The 20234-nt window shown below is 42.7% G+C and overlaps 1 protein-coding gene across 1 annotated transcript in view; it reads right to left on the reverse strand.

Moving 5' to 3' along the window:
- VMP1 (vacuole membrane protein 1) overlaps window positions 1–20234 on the reverse strand; it is a 130489-nt gene that overhangs the window by 20318 nt on the left and 89937 nt on the right. Inside the window, exons 9-10 of the mRNA XM_049772183.1 lie at window positions 14670–14786; window positions 8684–8745 (exon numbers count right to left, since the gene is read on the reverse strand). Of these exons, the coding sequence (XP_049628140.1) occupies window positions 8684–8745; window positions 14670–14786 (179 nt within the window). The remainder of the gene's footprint in view (window positions 1–8683; window positions 8746–14669; window positions 14787–20234) is intronic.

Genomic DNA, 20234 nt, shown 5'->3' on the forward strand with positions numbered 1-20234 from the left:
GCTTAATGTTATTTTCTGGGAATTCTCATCCTCTTTGGTGAGAAGACTGGAACATGCCATTTTAATCATGATTTTAAAATTAGGCCTGGTTATGCTCTCATATTGGAAAAAGGCTAAAATTAAATAAATAACTATTAGAAGGAAGAAAGAAGGAAGAAGGAAGAAAGGGAGGAGAGAATATAACCTATGTAATGCCTCCAGAGCTCTAAAGTTTCCTGAGTTTTCAGTTCAATTCCCTGATTTACTTCAACCAGATTAGACACCTTAAGTGAAAAACTCTTTTTTTTTTTGGTTTTTGGGCCACACCCGTTTGACGCTCAGGGGTTACTCCTGGCTATGCACTCAGAAATCGCCTCTGGCTTGGGGGGGGATCATATGGGACGCAGGGGGATTGAACTGTGGTTCATCCTATGCTAGCGCTTGCAAGACAGATGACACCTTACCTCTAGCGCCACCTTCCCGGCCCCAAAACTCTTTTTTTTTTAAGTGAAAAACTCTTATTACATGCTTCATTTCTTTTTTTTTTTTTTTTTTTTGGTTTTCTTGGGCCACACCCGGTGGTGCTCAGGGGTTACTCCTGGCTGTCTGCTCAGAAATAGCTCCTGGCAGGCACAGGGGACCATATGGGACACCGGGATTCGAACCAACCATCTTTGGTCCTGGATCGGCTGCTTGCAAGGCAAACGCTGCTGTGCTATCTCTCTGGGCCTGCTTCATTTCTTTTTTTTTTCAGAAACTTCTCTTGATTTTCCTTTGAAACATCATAGCCAAAAGGCATTATTTTATCAATATGATTCCAGTACTTGTATTCCAACCCCTCAGTTTATTTTATTCCACTGGCTTTTGTTCCATGCCTGGCTGTGCACAGGGATCACTTCTGGCCATCCTTAGGAGACCTTTTGTGGAGCTGGGGGATGAAACAGGGTGGCAGCATGCAAGTCCAGTGCCATAACCCCTGTACCATGTCTCTGGTTCCAATCTCTCAAAGGTTATAACTGATGCATCACATCTATGTAGATTTCTATATGTAACATTGGGAAATAGACCAACCATTTGAGAGTAGCGCTATGGTGGCTCTGTTGGCAACCAGCACCACTGGGCCTGAGCAGTGCCACATTCCCACACACCTACATCCTGAATTTCCTTTCCATTTCTTTCTTTTTGAGGGGGGGCAGGGGTGGGCCACACCTGGCGGCACTCAGGGGAGACTCCTGGGTCTGTGCTCAGAAATTATTCCTGGCGGAGCTGGAGCGATAGTACAGCAGTATGGTGTTTGCTTGCATGTGGCCAACAGAGGAAGAACCCTGGTTCAAATCCTGGCATCCAATATAGTCCCCGAAGGCTGCCAGGCTGAGTGTGACCCAAAAATGAAAAAAAAGAAGAAAATAAAAGAGAAAATTACTCCTGGCAGGCTCAGGGGGTCCATATGGGATGCTGGGGATTGAACTCAGGTTGGGTACATACAAGGCAAATGCCCTATCACTGTGCTATCATTCTGGCCTCTAATAAACCCTGAGTTTTCTGGCTAGGAGTAGCCCCTGGGATTCCTGAGCACTGTTTGAGAGCACCTGCTGTACTCCCTCCCACATCTGTCTATGCATGTGGAAGGCATTTGATCCGGTCAGGGAAGTTATTGTTCTTCTGTCAGAGCTGAAATCTAATGAAAGTCTTTAGTGATAACTGCAATGATCATTTGGCTAAGCCTGCAGACATTATTTGGAGGAAGGGAGCTGCCTAAAGGGCTTGGGGATCAGAATTTACAATGGGGCTCCCATATACAAAGTATATGCTGCAGCCCTTTGAGCCATTTCTAAGGTCTTGAAGACATTGTGAATGTTCAAAATTAGTGGTAATACTAGTTCTAATGAATAGAGGGCAAGGGACAAGGAAGCAGTTAAACATCCTACAGTACACAGGATAATTCCTCATAACTATCTGTCAATAGCGCCAAGGTTGAGAAACCCTGAATTAGGCAAGAGGAAATTATAAGTGGAGGGAGACTCAAGTAGAGATATGAGGGGGACATAGATCACACAGGGCTAATAGACCATATTAAGGGTTTCTTTTCTTTTTTTTCCCTTTTATTAATTTATTATTATTTTTTTTAAGTTTTATGGGCCATACCTGGCAATGCTCAGGGTTACTGCTGACTCTGTGCTCAGGAATTACTCCTGGCAAGCACGCCAGGAGGACTATAAGGGGTGCAGGAGATCAAACTAGGGCTGGCTGACTGTAATTCAAATGCCCTACCTATAGTACAATCATTATGGCCTCTGTGTGCATTTTTATGGTGGTAAGCCATATGCCCCTCAGGATTCTTTCAAGATAAAATAGTAATCTTTAAGAACAAAGGGAAGGAGATATGGTTCAGCAGCAGAGCACATGCTGTGTCTGAATGAGGCCCTGGGTGCAATTCTATGTGCCATAAATATCCCTCCCTCAAAAAAATAAAAGAGTTAATGAAATATCTTTGTATTTAAAAATAAAGGAACTCCTAGGAATATACCCTAGGAACACAAAAATACAATACAAAAATCCCTTCCTTACACCTATATTCATTGCAGCACTGTTTACCATAGCAAGACTCTGGAAACAACCAAGATGCCCTTCAACAGACAAATGGCTAAAGAAACTGTGGTACATATACACAATGGAATATTATGCAGATGTCAGGAGAGATGAAGTCATGAAATTTTCCTTTACATGGATGTACATAGAATCTATTATGCTGAGTGAAATAAGTCAGAGAGAGAGAGAAAAACACAGAATGGTCTCACTCATCTATGGGTTTTAAGAAAAATGAAAGACATTCTTGCAATAATAATTTTCAGACACAAAAGAGAGAAGGGCTGGAAGTTACAGCTCACCTCATGAAGCTCACCACAAACAGGGATGAGTTTAGTTAGAGAAATAACTACATTCTGAACTATCCTAATAATGAGAATGTACGAGGGAAATAGAAAGCCTGTCTAGAGTACAGGCAAGGGTTGGGTGGGGAGGAGGGAGATTTGGGACATTGGTGATGGGAATGTTGCACTGGTGATGGGTGGTGTTCTTTACATGACTGAAACCCAAACACAATCATGTATATAATCAAGGTGTTTAAGTAAAATATATAAAAAAATACCAATAAAAAAAAGGAGGTATATACCCATTCAAGTATTGCCCACATTATTTTATGGGGGACCTTCTTCCCCTGTTCTCTTCCCCCTGCTGCTTGTTCTTCTCATAGTTTTTTTTTTTTTTGAGTCATACCCAGGAGCGCTCAGGGGTTACTCTTGGCTCTACACTCAGAAATCGCTCCTGGCAGGCTTGGGGGACCATATGGGATGCCAGGGTTCAAATCACCCTCCTTCTGCATGCAAGGCAAACACCCTACCTCCGTGTTATCTCTCTGGCCCTCTTCTCATAGTTTTTACATAAAAGTATTTTATTGGTAGGGTTCTTGCCTTCTCTGCAGCAGACCTGAATTCCACCACTAGCATCCTCTATGATTCCTGGAGAACTGCCTAAGCCAGGAGAAACCCCTGAGCCCTGCCTGGTATGATTCGAAAATAAAACAAAAACTTTACTTAAAAGAAAAAAAAGAAACAAAGCTATTCCTCCTTTCTTTTAGAATGTGACATATGATACCTTATAAGCCCATTATTTGTAATGATTTAAGGAACCAAACACTGGAGTAATAATTATGATTAATATTTTGGGCCATAACTACCAGTGCTGAAGTAGGGGCACTCCTAGCTCTGTACTCAAGGGACTATGTGGTGCTGAGATCAAACCTGGGGTTACTGCATCCAAAACATGTGCTCTAGTTCTTTCAGTCAAATTCTCAGCTTGAAAGCAATTAAATTTTAATGGAGAATTTATAATACATACTTATAATTAAAGACTTAGCGAGGAATTACTGGCTCCACTGAATAAATTCTTAACAATGTGCTTTCCCTCTATTACACTAAACATTAAGTATGAAAAGCTACTGAGTTTTATGGAGCTGGAGAGATAATATAGCAGCAGGTAGGGTGCTTGCCTTACGCACAACTGACCTGGGTTCAATTCCTAAGTACAGAGACAGGAGGATCACTGAGAGTGCCTCCAAAAACAAACAAAAAATTAAAAAATGTCCTTATAGGAAAGGGTAAATAAATATAACATGTGGCTTATTTTCTTGTTTTTAGGAGGAGACATATTGGGCCACACATGTGGTGTTTGGGGGCTACTCTCAGCTCTGTACTTGGTGGTCATTCTTGACTATGTTTGGGGAATCATGCAGTGTCAAGTGTACAAAGCATGTGCATTGAGCTATCTCTGTCCCATACATATTTTTTTGTTTTGTTTTGTTCTTGGGCTCTGCATTCAGGGATTACTTTTGGCGTAAGTTTTTTGTTATGGTTTTGTGGAATGAATTCAAAGCCTCATACGTCCAAATCATGTGCTCCTCCACTAAGCCAAACCCCTAGCCCAAGTGCAAGCAAGGTTTTCTTTTCATTTAATAGGTCAACTCAATGAAGAAAATTTTAATGTTAGTTGAAGAATGTTTTATACAGTTTTTTGCCTCCCCCCCTTTTCTGATTTGGTTTAATTTTGTGTAATTTCTGGTCACATTTGGTGGCAGGACTCAGATGACAAGGCACTTAGATAGCAGGTGGCTGACTTGGTTCAATCCCTAGGACCTCATAGGTTTCCTAAGTACTACCAGAAGTAATCCCTGAGTGCAGAGCCAGCAGTAAATCAAGAGTAAGTACTGAATATGCCTTACAAGGGGCTGATTCAGGTTTGATCCTGAGCACCATAAAGTTTCTCTTGAGAACAGATCCAGAAATAGCTCTTGAGCACTACTGCACATAACCCCCTAAACCTGTGCCTTCAAAAAAATTATATACAGGGTCAGGGAGGTAGTACTGTGGGTAGGGTGCTTGTCTTAGATGTGTCTAACTCAGGTTGGGTCCCTGTTTCTTATATAGTCCCCTGAGCACTGCCAGAGGTGATCCCTGTCACTGAGCCCTGCTAGGTATGGCCCAAAAACCAAAACCAAAACCAAAAAAAGATATACAGATATATGAAGAGTTTCTTCTGTTGTTTTTGGGTCACTCCTGGCACTGCACCCAGGAATTAATCTGGGCGGTGCTTGAGGGCTCATATAAATGCTGGGAAAACATGCAAGGCATACTCTCCACCAGCAGTACTATCATTTGGGCACCTTGAGATTTAAAACTTTTTTTTTTGTTTGTTCTTTGGGCCACACCCAGCGGTGCTCAGGATGCAAGTTCTGCACTGAAAAATTGCTCCAGGCAAAGGGGAACCATATGAGATGCTGGGTATTGAGAAATAGCACAGGTCTATCCCAGGTCGAATGCATGCAAGGCAAATGTCCTACCACTGTGCTATTGCCCTGGCCAGAGAATGAAAACGTTTTTCATTAAAAAAATTTATGCTCGGGCCTGGAGAGATAGCACAGCGGTGTTTGCCTTGCAAGCAGCCGATCTAGGACCTAAGGTGGTTGGTTTGAATCCCGGTGTCCCATATGGTCCCCCGTGCCTGCCAGGAGCTATTTCTGAGCAGACAGCCAGAGCCACACCTGAGCACCGTCGGGTGTGGCCCAAAAACAAAAACAAAAAAAAAATTATGCTTAGGGGGCCGGAGAGATAGCATGGAGGTAAAGCGTTTGCCTTGCATGCAGAAGGTCGGTGGTTCGAATCCCGGTGTCCCATATAGTCTCCTAAACCTGCCAGGAGCGACTTCTGAGCATAGAGCCAGGAGTAACCCCTGAGCACGGCCGGGTGTGACCCAAAAACAAAACCAAAAAAAAATTTATGCTTAAAAAAAATTTTGTTTGCTTTTGGTTTGGGGGCCACATCTGGCAATGCCTAAGGTTACTCTTGGCTCTGCACTCAGGAATCACTCCTGGTAGGCTGGGGGACAAAGGGGATGCTGGGGATCAAACATGAGTCAGCTACATGTATGGCAAGCACCTTACTTGCTGTACTTACTTGTTTTACCTTACTTACTTGCTCCACCCCAGATTTCTTTTTTTAATAGTCTTTAATAATAAAAGATGAAGTTTAGCACTGGATCACTTGGTTGAATTTTTGTTTGTTTGTTTTTTGTTTTTGGGCCATACCTGGCGATGTTCAGGAGTAACTCCTGGCTCTGCACTCAGAAGTCGCTCCTGGCAGGCTCAGGGGACCATATGGGATGCCGGGAATCAAACTGTGGTCCATCCAGGGTTGGCCACATGCAAGGCAAACGCCCTACTGCTATGCTATCACTCTGGCCCCTACTTGGTTCATTTTTTAAAAAATCGCTTAGCATTCAAAATATTTGTTATCACTTTTTGACCAGCATTCTCTTCAATCTGCAGTAGGATTCAACACATCCAAGCCTCACCAAAGTCCACTTTGAAAAGTTAGCCATTTTTTCAGGATAACTGGCTTTGACCTCAATCATCACTCTGCTTCCTGTCATCATGTGACTGTCCCTGGCACACTGAAAAATCCTTGCCCTTCTGGTACTGTGTGGGGCTGATGCCTACTACATATTTTATAATAAAGACCATTGGGTTTTAGAAACATTCACCATGCTTGTAAGAGCCGTAACCACAAAGAAAGGAAGCTGAAATAGTAGTATTTTCTCTAAGACTTTATATTTAATTAAATGCAATTGTGTATCTAGCATATAATTTTGACTAGAAGTCCTATCATTAGGCTAAAGCAATGTTAAATGGTAATTATATTCAATTTCCTTTCTTTGTGGTATTGGGTATTGAATCCGGGGCTTCAAAGGTACAAGGCAATATAGCTCTACCAGGGAACTGCATCTCCAGTCCTCTTTTATAGAAAGCAGATTTTTGTGTTTTTTGTTTGTTTGTTTTGTTTTGTCACACCTGGAAGTGCTCAGGAGTTACTCCTGGCTCTATGCTCAGAAATCACTCCTCGCAGGCTCGGGGGACCATATGGGATGCCGAGATTCAAACTACTGTCCTGCATACAAGGCAAACACCCTACCTCCATGCTATCTCTCTGGTCCCCTAGAAAGCAGATTTTTTTTTAAAAAAAGCTTTTTAAAAATTAGTAATTATATAATTGGATACATTTTTGCCTTACAATTAAACAAGGAAGGTGGAGCAATAGTGCAGTGGGTAGGAAATTTATGCCTTGAATGTGGCCAGCCTGGGTTCAAATCCAGGGTACCCTGAGCACTGCCAGGAATAACCCCTGAGCACAGAGCCAGGAATAAATTGAGCACTGCTATCTGAGTATTCCCCTAAACAAACATATTTGCATTGTTTTGAACCCAGGCACTGCATAGTTCCCCAAGTACCACTGAGAATAGTTCCTGAGCACTCCAGGTGTTGTCATCTCAAGACATTTTTAAGTAAGGGCTGGAGTCATAGTACAGTGGGTAAGGCACTTCCTTGTACTTAGGAGACTAGGGTTTGAACCCCAGTGCACAATCCCTTGAGTACTCCAGGAATGATTCGTAAGTGCAGGGCCAGAAGTCAGCTCTGAGCATTGCTAGATGTGACCCCAAAATAAACAAAAACGGGCTGGAGAGATAGCAGAGCAGTAAGGTGTTTTCCTTGAATGTGTCAGACCCAGGACGGACCTGGGTTCGATTCCTTGTATCACATATGAACCCCTGAGCTTGCCAGGAGCGATTTTTGAATGCAGAGCCAGGAGCAACCCGAGCGCTGCTGAGTGTGGCTCCAAAACTAACCCCCCCAAAACAATTAAAAAGTTTAAATAAAGATAATCTAAGCTTCATCTTTCCACGCTAAAAGGGTAAGAGACTTTTGAGGAAGGGGGCAAAGGGGATATACCCAACAATGCTTAGATTTTACTCCTGGCTCTGTGCTCAGGAATCACATGCTGTGTCAGGGACAAAACTGGGGTTGGTGGCAAGGCAGGCACCATAACCTCTGTATTATTTCTTTAGCACCAGGATAAGGGCCTTTAAACAAATTTGATTTGGGGGCCACACCAGAAAACTTGGGAGCTACTCTTGGCTTGGTAGTTAGTAATTTCCAGCAGAGCTTGGGGTGTCAGATACCCCTGTGGTCAAAAATGGACTTTTTGAAAGCAAAACATGTGCACCACTTCTCTGAAATACTTCCTTAGCCTTTTTGTCTTCAGCTTAAATAATAACAGGGCAGGGGCCAGAACAATAGCACAGGGGGGAGGGCATTTATTTGACTTGCATGTTGCTGACCAGGGACCAACCCGGGTTCAATTCCCAGCATACCGTTCAGGTCCCCTGAGCCTGCAAGGAGCCATTCCTGAGTACAGAGTCAGGAGTAACCCCTAAGCACCTCCGGGTGTGCCCCCAAACCAAAAATCAACAAAACAAAACAAAACAAACAGGGAAAAGATATAAATAATAACAAGACAAAGGACTAAAAAGGGAGCTACCATGACAATTCTGTACAAGTAAGCTATTATTTGTTTTTTTTTTTTTGTTTTTGGGCCACACCCGTTTGACGCTCAGGGGTTACTCCTGGCTATGTGCTCAGAAATCACCCCTGGCTTGGGGGGACCATATGGGACGCCGGGGGATCGAACCGCGGTCCTTCCTTGGCTAGCGCTTGCAAGGCAGACACCTTACCTCCAGCGCCACCTACCCGGCCCCGTAAGCTATTATATGTGTATACATTTCCCCCCACTAATATTCGTTCTTAAAAGTTACTTACCCAATGAAAGCCACCATCTGCTCTACGATGTGTTTGCTGAATGTTATTATAACGAAGATTTTCTGTAAAGAAAATACTATTAAAATAAACTGATTTCCACATCACAGAAGCCAATGTAAATTCATAATCATGGCAATAGACTAGACAGTTCTGTTGATAAAAAAAAAAATGGCCATTGGACTCTCTTTCTGCCCCTACCTCCAGTTTTAGAGGACTGAAAAGGACTTTGGCTGCTTCTTTTTTTTTTTTTTACACTTTATTTATTGATTGATTGGTTTTGGGGCCACACCGGCATTGCTCAGGGGTTACTCCTGGCTCTGTGCTCAAAATTGCTCCTGGCAGGCTTGGGGGACCATATGGGATGCAGAGAATTGAACTGGACCCCTCCCGGGTCAGCCGCATGCAAGGCAAATGTCCTATCGCTGTGCTATCTCTCCAGCCCCATGATTGCTTCTTTCTAACCAACTTCTACTATTAGATTTTGTTATTTGAGATGAGTTTATTCAACCTATTCTATATACTCCTGCCAGACAAGTCATTCAGGTTATTTTTTGGGGGAGAGCATACCTGTGATGCTCAGGGGACCATGTGGGATGCTGGGAATTGAACCCAGGTTGGCAGCATGAAAGCAAGCACCCAACCCTCTGTACTACTGCACTGGCCCCAAGACATTCAATTTTAAGGATACATTTTTCTTTATTTAAAAATTTCTTTTTTATCTTTACTATATTTTTTTACTCTTATCCTTTAAGGAAAAAAAATACAATTTACTGAACTTAAAGACAAATAACTGTAGTAGAATGCCTATCTTGAATACAGGCAGGGGATGAGAAGGGGGGAGGGGGTAATGTTACACTGGTGAAGGGGGGTGTTCTGTTTATGACTGTAACCCAACTATGATCATGTTACTTAAGTAAAAAATATATTAAAAAAGTTTTTTATATGGCTTTTTTTTTTTTTTTTTTTTTGGTTTTTGGGCCACACCTGGCGATGCTCAGGGGTTACTCCTGGCTGTCTGCTCAGAAATAGCTCCTGGCAGGCATGGGGGACCATATGGGACACTGGGATTCGAACCAACCACCTTTGGTCCTGGATTGGCTGCTTGCAAGGCAAACGCCACTGTGCTATCTCTCCGGGCCCTAAAAAAATTTTTTTTTTCATGAGAATGGAAAGCACAAAAAAAAAAAAGGCAGGGCATTTTGCCTTGCACGCAACAAACCTCAGTTTGATCCCCGGTATCCCATGTGGTCCTTTAAGTACCACAAGGGGTGATCCCTGAGTACAGAACAAGGAATAAACTTTGAACACTGCTGGTATGGCTCCCCCTCAAATTTTTATTTTCATTTTTGTTTGTTTTTGTTTCTGGCCACACCTAGAAATGATCAGGGTTTTATTTTTGAGGCTGGAGATAAATGGTACAGTGGCTAGGGATCTTGCCTTAAACATGGCTGACCCTCATTGAATAAGTAGCATCCCATAAGATTCCCCCAAGCCCCACCAGGAGTGATCCCTGTGCACAGAGCCAGGAAGATTAAGTCCTGAGCATTGCTAGGTGTCATCCCAAAACAAAAATATTTTTTCTCAGTGTAATAAATGTAATATTACATTTATTGTACAATGAGCAGAGAAATTAAAAAAATGACAATACTAATTACCCTGGAAAAAATGTAGAATACTATACCAAAAATTTTCTGTTAAAAAATGTAAGGCTGGGGCCAGAGAGATAGCATGGAGGTAAGATGTTCGCCTTGCATGCAGAAGGTCGGTGGTTCGAATCCCAGCATCCCACATGGTCCCCGAGCCTGCCAGGAGTGATTTGAGCATAGAGCCAGGAGTAACTCCTGAGCACTGCCAGTGTGACCCCAAAACAAAACAAAACAAACAAACAAACAAAATATATATAAGGTCAGGGGCCAGAGTGCTGGTGCAAGCGGTAGGGCGTTTCCCTAGGACGAACTGCGGTTTGATCCCCTGTTGTCCCATATGGCCTCCCAAGCCAGGAGCGATTTCTGAGTGCATAGCCAAGAGTAACCTCTGAGCATCACTGGGTGTGGCCCAAAAAACCAATGGCCAGGGGCCAGAGCGATAGAACAAATGGTAGGGTATTTGCCTTGCATGAAGCCGAACTGGGTTTGATCCCTGGCATTCCATATGGTCCCATGAGCCTGCCAAGAATGATTTCTGAGCTCAGAGCCAGGAGTAACCCCTGAGCGCCTCTGAGTATAGCGCCCCCCCTACAAACAAACAAACAAACAAAAACAAGACCAGAGAGAGTATAGCAGGTAAGGGACTTGCCTTGCATGATGCTGACCTAGGTTTGATCCTCTCAACATGGCCAGGAGTTGAGCCCTGAGCACTGTTGGGTATGGCCGCAAATGAAAACCAACAAAAAAATCTTTCCATAAATGATGTCAATCTTTAAAAGTCTCTGGATTACATTTAGTTCCAATTCCTGTCATCAGCCTGACACTTGAATTTTAATGGTAGAGGCTGTATAGGAGCTCAGGCCCCTAATTGTATATAGCATTTAAGATTCACAGGACATGTAAAATGTCCACCCACACTTGGGTTTCATGACTCACAATTTTCCCTCAACAAAGGTGAGGGAAAAAAGTGAGAAAAGCATTCTCACTTACTTTGTAAGTGTGATATGGGGGTGGAACAGGCATGCATAGAGTGCACACACAGGGAGTACACGCACTGTACTGTTTCCTTAATAATAATCTATAGCTCTTTGTCTCTTTATAACCCTTTTCTTCCTCATTCTTGCCCAATTAACATCAGGCTGGTTTTTAGTAAAGGCTATTAGTGACAGGCCTGAAATAACATGTATAAAAGGAAGAATAAACAAATGACAATATGCTCTAAGTTCATAGCCAATAAAATATGACTTTTTTTTTGGGGGGGGGGGTTATACCTAGTGGCGTTCAGGGGTTACTCCTGACTCTGCATTCAGAAATTACTCCTGCAGCGCGGAGAGATAGCCTGGAGGTAAGGTGTCTGCCTTCCACGCAGAAGAATGGTGGTTCAAATCCCGGCATCCCATATAGTCCCCCGTGGGCCCGGAGAGATAGCACAGCGGTGTTTGCCTTGCAAGCAGCCAATACAGTACCAAAGGTGGTTGGTTCAAACCCCGGTGTCCCATATGGTCCCCCGTGCCTGCCAGGAGCTATTTCTGAGCAGCCAACCAGGAGTAAGCCCTGAGCACTGCTGGGTGTGGCCCAAAAACAAACAAACAAAAAAGATATCTGGCCATATGGTCCCCCGTGCCTGCCAGGGGTGATTTCTAAGTGTGGAGCAAGGAGTAACCCCTGAGCGCAGCCCGGTGTGACCCCCCAAAACCCCCCCAAAAAAACCAGAAATTACTCCTGGAAGGATCAAGGGACATATGGGATGCTGGGGATTGAAACTAGGTTGGTCATGTGCAAGGCAGACATCCTACCAACTGTGCCATCATTCTGGCCCCCAAAATGACTTTTTTGGTTCATATATATAAAAATGACAATATATTTTTTTGTTTTGTTTTTGGGCCACACCTGGTGATGCTCAGGGGTTATTCCTGGCTACGCACTCAGAAATTGCTCCTGGCTTGGGGGACCATCTGGGACGCTGGGGATAGAACCGAGGTCCGTCCTGAGTCAGTCACATGCAAGGCAAGCACCCTACCGCTGTGCTACTGCTCCAGTCCTATATATATATATATATATATATATATTTTTTTTTTTTTTTTTGTTTTTGGGTCACACCCAGCAGTGTTCAGGGATTATTCCTGGCTCTACGCTCAGAAATCACTCCTGGCAGACTCAGGGGACCATATGGGATGCAGGGATTTGAACCACCGTCCTTCTGCATAAAAGACAAACGCCTTAACCTCCATGCTATCTCTCCGGTCCCATGACAATATATTTTTAAAAAAACATTTATTTATTTATTTAGGTTTCTGGGCCACACCTGGTGGCGCTCAGGATTTACTCCTGGCTCTGTGCTCAGAAACTGTTTCTGGCAGGCTTGGGGGGAACCATGTGGGATGCTGGGAACTGAACCCATCCCTGGTCAGCCATGTGCAAAGCAAACCTTACCGCTGTGCCATTGCTCTGGCCCCCCAATATTTTTTTTATACAGGAACATTATATTGCCTTCTAAGTCTTGAACAAATAGGTTTTATTTGGGGGCTATGAGGGGATATGCACATTTGATGGTGTTCAGGGTTTTCTCCTGGCTCTTCAACAGTATCAATCCTGGTGGGCTTAGGGGATCACATAAGGCGATGAGAATTGAACCGAGGTCAGCCACGTGCAAAACACCATACTTGCTATATTATTGCTCTGGTGCCTGAACAACTAGGGCTTGGTTTTTTTTGTTTTTTGTTTGTTTGTTTTTTTGGGTCACACCTAGAACTGTTCAGGGGATACCCCTGGCTCTGGGCTCAGAAATTGCTCCTGGCAGGTACAGGGACCATATGGAATGCCAAGATTCGAACCACCATTCATCCTGAATCGGCTGCATGCAAGGCAAACATTTTACCACTGTGCTATTGCTCCAGCCCCCTTAACGACTAGTTTTATGTTCCAAATTAGTAGATTTAAAAGAATAAGAGAAAGGGAAAATGGTAGAATAAAGACAAAAAGAGGAGACATCCAGTGGGCTTGGCTGTGCTATTGCTCTGGCCCCATATGCAATTTCTGAATGTACCACAGCTAGGAATATGTAAGCATCACAATAAGAATGTCAACCCCTGGCATGACAAATATGTGAGTTCCATGTTTAGAAGTGTGACCTTTGCCATATATGGTATGTGTGTGAGCACTGTAGCAACTCCCAGTGAGCAAAAATATAACCCATGTGCTTCAACTAAGGGTGTGGCTCTAGCAAGCAGGTGTGCTAGGAATGCAAACTTTGGAAAGCATCATGAGTGCTGGAGAAATAGTACAGTGGGTAGGGCATTTGCTTTGCACATGGCTGATCCAGTTTGATCTCTAGCATCCCATATGGTCCCCTAAGCCCACAGGTATGACCCAAAAATAAACAAAATAAAAGGCTAACTGGAAAAGCTCAGAAATAGTAAAGGTAAAAATGCCCTCACAAATCTTTTTAAAGAACTCTGTATTTCAGAGTGTTTTTTCAATTTCTGCAGGGAGTAGGGGTTTGGGTGGACACACCCGGTGTGCTCAGGGTACCCTATGAGACACTCCCTGGGTTCATCCCGGGTTGGTCACATGCAAGGCAAACGCCCTTCCACTGTGCTACTGCTCCAGCCCCTCTCAGAGTGATTTAATTAAAAACATAATATGACATAATAATAAAAAATAATAATAGGGCCAGAGAGATAGCACAGCCCTGAATACCGCTGAGTGTGACCTAAAAACCAAAAAAGTAAAATAAAATAAACAGAGGGGCTAGAGCAATAGCACAGCAGTAGGGTGTTTGCCTTGCACATGGCCTACCTGGGACGAACCCAGGTTTGATTTGGGGATCCCATAAGGTTCCCTGAGCCTGCAAGAAGCTATTTCTGAGCATAGAGCTAGGAATAACTTTTGAGTGCTGCTGGGTATGGCCCAAAACAAACAAACAAACAAACAAAAAATAGAGAAAAGAAAGCATCATGGCTGACCATGGGTATACTGCAACCTGAGGTAGGTCCCGGAAAATGTACAACTACTAAAGCTAGATGAGTGCAAAATCCCTGGTCATTAGGAAAGCAAAGAAAGGGAGGGAGGGGAAAGACAGATTGTAAGGACAATAATAAAAAAAAGTGATCTATGAGAAAAACAGTTAAGGAGCAGAAATTTCCAGCAAGGACAGGGGGAAAAAAGCCTTAACTCTTTAATCTCATAATGATGTTTATGGCTAAATGTCTAAGATACTAACCAAAAAATATATAAAGAGTATCAAAATCTTTATTTAGAAATAAAGCAAAAAATACCCTGTTTTAATGCATGTTAATGTGCTCATCATCTTTAAGTAGTGAATCAAAAGATATAATTACCTGTATATGCATTTTAATTATTGCTTTTCCAATGAGAGTTGCTCCAAAGAAAGTCCAAAAAGGTACAAGGAAGTGTCCACATGTTATTCCAGCCAGATCAAATAGAGGATTTGGAATCTAAAAGAAGAAATTAAAATTAGAATTTCAGTTTCAGATGTAATCCCCAGAAATATAATTTTATCAACAAGAAGTCAAATCATGCTTTAAGCCGTACTTAAAATGAAGAGTGAGCTACAGGCCCTGATCAGTGCCAGACTACGTGAAGAAGCATACTAAAGGATCTCTAAGTCGAGTCCAGATTCATTTCAGGCTGTTGTTCAATCTGTTCCAAGCAAACCCAGCTAGCCTGTTGCTTATGTTACTTATGGTTAATACCCCACAAATACACCTTTTCACATCAGAACTGGAGAAAGCAAATAGATCTGCAGGAATTTAATCCCATTTAGTGTATACTTAGCCTTTTAGTGGCTGTTTACTAAGGTAATAGAAAATAGGTTTGACAAGTCTTAAGATAATTTGTTGTTATTAAGATTCAAAGTTCCAACATAAAAAAAGGGATTGTGTATAAAATATATTTATATCTATAGAAATCATATGTATTTAGGGGCCAGAGAGATAGCATGAAGGTAAGGCGTTTGCCTTTCATGCAGAAGGACAGTGGTTTGAATCCATCCCATATGGTCCCCTGTGCCTGTCAGGGGCGATTTCTGAGCATAGAGCCAGGAGTAACCCTTGAGAGCTGCCAGGTGTGACCCAAAAACCAAAAAACCAAAACAAATGTATTTAAAAATACATTAATAGGTAAATGTACTTGTATTTCTCAAATAATCAAATGTGGAATATGAGTACAGATTCAGATGTTTTGAATACTGAGTCCCAGACAAAGAAATGATTCACATCCAATATATTTTTCCAAACATTCCCACATTCAAGATTGCTAAAAGACAATTGCATGTAAAAAGGCAAAGAAACCACAATCATTTTTGAGCACTTGGGCCATTTTTCTCCCACAAAAGTACTCTGCTCTTATGACTGCTGACTAAAACATATAGTAATTTACAAAATCTCATTTTGAATGTTTTTCCCTTAGTTCTGGGGCTACACCCATCAGTGCTCAGGGGTTAGTTACTCATGGCTGTGTGCTCATAAATCACTCCTGGCAGGCTTGGGGGACCATATGAGATGTTGGGAAGTGAACCCGGACGGTGACGTACAAGGCAAACACCCTATCTGCTGTGCTATCACCCTTCATTTTTGAAATTTAAAAGAAAAGTTGAGTTAAAAAGTATATTTATTATAACTGTCCTCTTAAAAATGTCATGGGGGACAGAGAAATAGTACAGCAGGTAAGGACACTTGCTTGCATGAGGCCAAACTGGGTTTGATCCCGGCATCCCAAAAAGTTCCCCAATGCCACCAGGAGTAATTCCTGATTGTAGAGCTAGGATTAACCCTTGAGGATTGCTGAATGTGGCCCCAAAAGCCAAAACAATCAGAAAACAATGTCACAGCTAGATTAGAATTCAAGTGTCCTATTTGTAATAATTAGAATAACTCTGCTTTGTTTTTCTCAAATACAAATACTGAATGTAGTTTCATCTGACTCTCATCCCTGTAACAACAGTATCTGCACACCTGACACCTGTAGCACCTTCTATTTTCTCATGGAACTCTCACATCTACATAACTTAGAATATTTTTTCTGTTCTTTTCTTCTTTTTTTTTTTTGGTTTTGTTTTTTGGGTCATACCCAACAGTGTTCAGGAGTTATTCCTGGCTCTATGTTCAGAAATTGCTACCGGCAGGCTTGGGGGACCATATGGGATGCTGGAAATCAAACCCGGGTCTGTCCTGGGTTGGCTGCATGCAAGGCAAATGCCCTACCACTATGCCTTTGCTCCGGCCCCTTAAGTTATGATTTTATTTGTTTATTTTTTTTGGTTTTTGGGTCACACCTGGCGGCGCTCAGGAGTTACTCCTGGTTCTGCACTCAGAAATTGCTTCCAGCAGGCTCAGGGAACCATATGGGATGCTAGGAATCAAACCCAGGTCCATCCTAGGTTGGCTGCAAAATGCCTGACTGCTGTGCTATCACTCCGGCCCCATAAATTACAATTTTAATAGTTTTTTTTTTTATTATCAGCCTACTTCATGTTAAAATGAAAATAATATAGAAGATATTTAAAATGAGCAAATAAAAATGAGAATTGAGTAACATTTCGTGGTCTTCAGCCTAAGGTAAATAGATAGAGCATAGAGCATAGTCAATGAATCTAATCTCAGCTTGCTCTCCAGGCCCAGGGTCTCCCTTGACATGTTTCTCAATTGCTTGTCTGTTTCTTTGCTCCCTGTGTTTTCTCTTAAAAACATTATTTTCCCTCTTTCTTTCCCTTCACATCTTTCTAAGTTTTTCTTTATCTCTCTCCCTCTCTGAGTATCTTTCTTTCTTTTGGGACCACTCCAGCAGTGCTCAGGACTTACTTCTGGTTTTGTGCTCCTTTGTGGCCAAAGGATTGAATGAGGTGCAGGGAATCGCCTCTGGGTCAGCGGCATTTAGGACAAGCACTCTACCTGATAAACTATCACTCCAGGCACACACACACACACACACACACTTTTTTTCTCTCTTCTCTCTCCTCTCTCTCTCTCTCTCTCTCTCTCTCTCTCTCTCACACACACACTTTTTTTCTCCCTCTCCTCCCTCCCTCTCTCCCTCCCTCCCTCTCTCTCTCTCTCTCTCTCTCTCTCTCTCTCTCTCTCTCTCTCTCTCTCTCTCTCTCCAGGCACACACACACACTCCAGGCACACACACACACACACACACACACACACACACACACACACACACACACACACACACACAGCTTATTTTTTTTATTTTGGGCCACACCCTGCAGTGCTTAGGAGTTTCCTACTAGCAGGCTCCAGGGACCATATGGGACACTAGGGATTGAACCTGGGTTGGCTCAGTATATTGCTGTGTATTGCTCCTGCCCAAGAATCTAATCTTAACATGTGCATGCTATTTATTTTTTGTTTAAGGGGCCACATCTGGCAATGCTCAGGGGTTATTCCTGGCTCTGCATTCAGAAATCACTCCTGGCCATGCTTAGGGGACCATGTGGGATGCTGGAAACTGAACTGAGGTCAACCATGTGCAAGGCAAATGCCTTCCCTGATGTCCTATCACTCTGGCCCCATGTGCCTGCTATTTGATTACTGAACCACAACTGGTGGTGTACCAGGGATCATGTGGTGCTAAGAATCTTATTTATCTTATTTTAAATGTTCAAAACTAGGCCAGAGAGATTGCTGACAGGGCTGAGAAAATCCTCTGCATGTAGGAGGCATGGGCTCATTCCTCAGAACCACATGGTTCCCTAAGCACTGCTGGGAGAAGCACTGATCATTGCCAGGTGTGGCCTCAAATACTATCCTCCCCCACAAAAAAGCTAACAAATAAACTTATTTCGAGGGTAAATTGAGTACACAGAAAAAAAAATCACAAGTGTTTTAAAATTGCTTTTGTCTTGGGGCCAAACCTGGCCTGGTGCTTGTGAGCTGTTCTTAGCTTAATGCTTGGGAATTACTCGAGCAGTATTTAGGTGACCATGCAATGCCCAAGGATTAAATCTGGACCTCTCACAAGCAAGTATGTACTTAGTCCATAGTCTCTGGCCCCAATATTAAAAACATTTAGTGAATTTCGTTCCAAGAAGGCCAATCTGACTTAATAATTTATGTCAGATATTGATTATTCCTAGTAAAAGGTAAAGAAAATTTGGAGGCTGGAGCAATAGCACAGCTGTAGGGCTTTTGCCTTGCATGTGGCTGACCTGGGGAAGATGTGGGTTCAATTCTGGCACCCCAGATGGTCCTCTGAGCCTGCCAGGATCGATTTCTGAGAGCAGAGCCCCCCAAAATAAATTTTTTTCAGGGCCTGAGTAATACATAGTACTAATAGTATATAGTATAGTATAGTGGGCAGGGTACTTCCTTTGCACATGGGCAACCAGGGTTCAATATAGCACTCCATATGATCCTACAGGCACTACCAAGAGTGACTCCTGAGTGTAGAACCAGAAGTAAGCCCTGAGTATTACTGAATGTGAACCAGCAAAATAAATAAATTGTTTTGATAATTTTGTTTGTTTTTGGGCCATATCTGGAAGTGCTCAAGAGTTACTCTTGGCTCTGCACCGAGGAATCACTCCTGGTGGGCTAGAGGACCATGGGATGCTGGGGATCAAACCTGGGTCGGCTGTGTGCAACATAAGCGCTTTATCTGCTGAGCTATCACTCTAGCCCCAATAATAATTATTGTTATTTTTAAAATAATTATTATTTTTAATTTAAACTTTATTTAATCAAACCAGGTCCCTCCCGGGTTGGCCACACACAAGGTTGTGCTATTTCTCTGGCCCCCGAATAATTATTTTTTAAATTAAAAATAATTTTTGGGGGGCCGGTGAGGTGGCTGTAGAGGTAAGGTGTCTGCCTTGCAAGCACTAGCCAAGGAAGGACCGTGGTTCAATCCCCCAGCGTCCCATATGGTCTCCCCAAGCCAGGGGCAATTTCTGAGTGCTTAGCCAGGAGTAACCCCTGAGCATCAAATGGGTCTGGTCCCAAAAACCAAAAAAAAAAAAAAAAAAAAAAAAAAAAATTGGGGGGGGGGGGAGTTACGTAGGGAATCTCTCCTAATGGTGCTGGGAGACTGTATGGGGATGCCAGTGATCAACCCTCTTTTCCCTTCCCCTTTTCTTCCTCTTTCCCACATCTGTTGGAGCTTGGGCTATTCCCGTGCCAGTGCTCAAACTAAGGGGTCTGGCATGCAACTGAGTGAACTACTTACCTGATAATGTTAGGTCCTTTTCTAAGGTTTCTACGTCATTAACTTAATTTCTAAAACAATACCATGTGGAATATCACTATATCCATTTTACAGATGAGAAAACTAAGACAGGCAGGGTAAACATTTCTTTAGTGTAAGATGTTGAAGAGGATTTTAACCTAGGTAATGTGAGCTTCCACACATTTTGTCTGTATAAAAACAAAAACTAGAGAAGCATTTTAGCTTCCTCTTACTTATTATTCTTTTAGGCTTCTATAGGACCTTTTATTTATTACTGTATTTCAGGAATCTATTACTAGACTTCAAGATACACAAGGAAAAGGAATATATCATTTACTTCTTTACTCCAAGCATGCAGTGACAGATACAAAGTTGATTAGTAACAATAAAAAATGGTTTGAGGGGGGCCGGAGAGATAGCATGGAGGTAAGGCGTTTGCCTTTCATGCAGGAGGTCATCGGTTTGAATCCCGGTGCCCCATATGGTCCCCCGTGCCTGCCAGGAGCAATTTCTGAGCCTGGAGCCAGGAATAACCTCTGAGCACTGCCGGGTGTGACCCAAAAACCACAAAAAAAAAAAAAAAAAAAAAAAAAAAAAAAAAAAAAAAATGGTTTGAGGGAGCGGGCAACATAATATTGGGTAGAAAGTTTGAGCCTGGAGCCAGGAATAACCCCTGAGCACTGCCAGGTGTGACCCAAAAAAAAACCAAAAAA

Source organism: Suncus etruscus, chromosome 1 (assembly GCF_024139225.1).
Source record: "Suncus etruscus isolate mSunEtr1 chromosome 1, mSunEtr1.pri.cur, whole genome shotgun sequence".
Lineage (NCBI taxonomy): Eukaryota > Metazoa > Chordata > Mammalia > Eulipotyphla > Soricidae > Suncus > Suncus etruscus.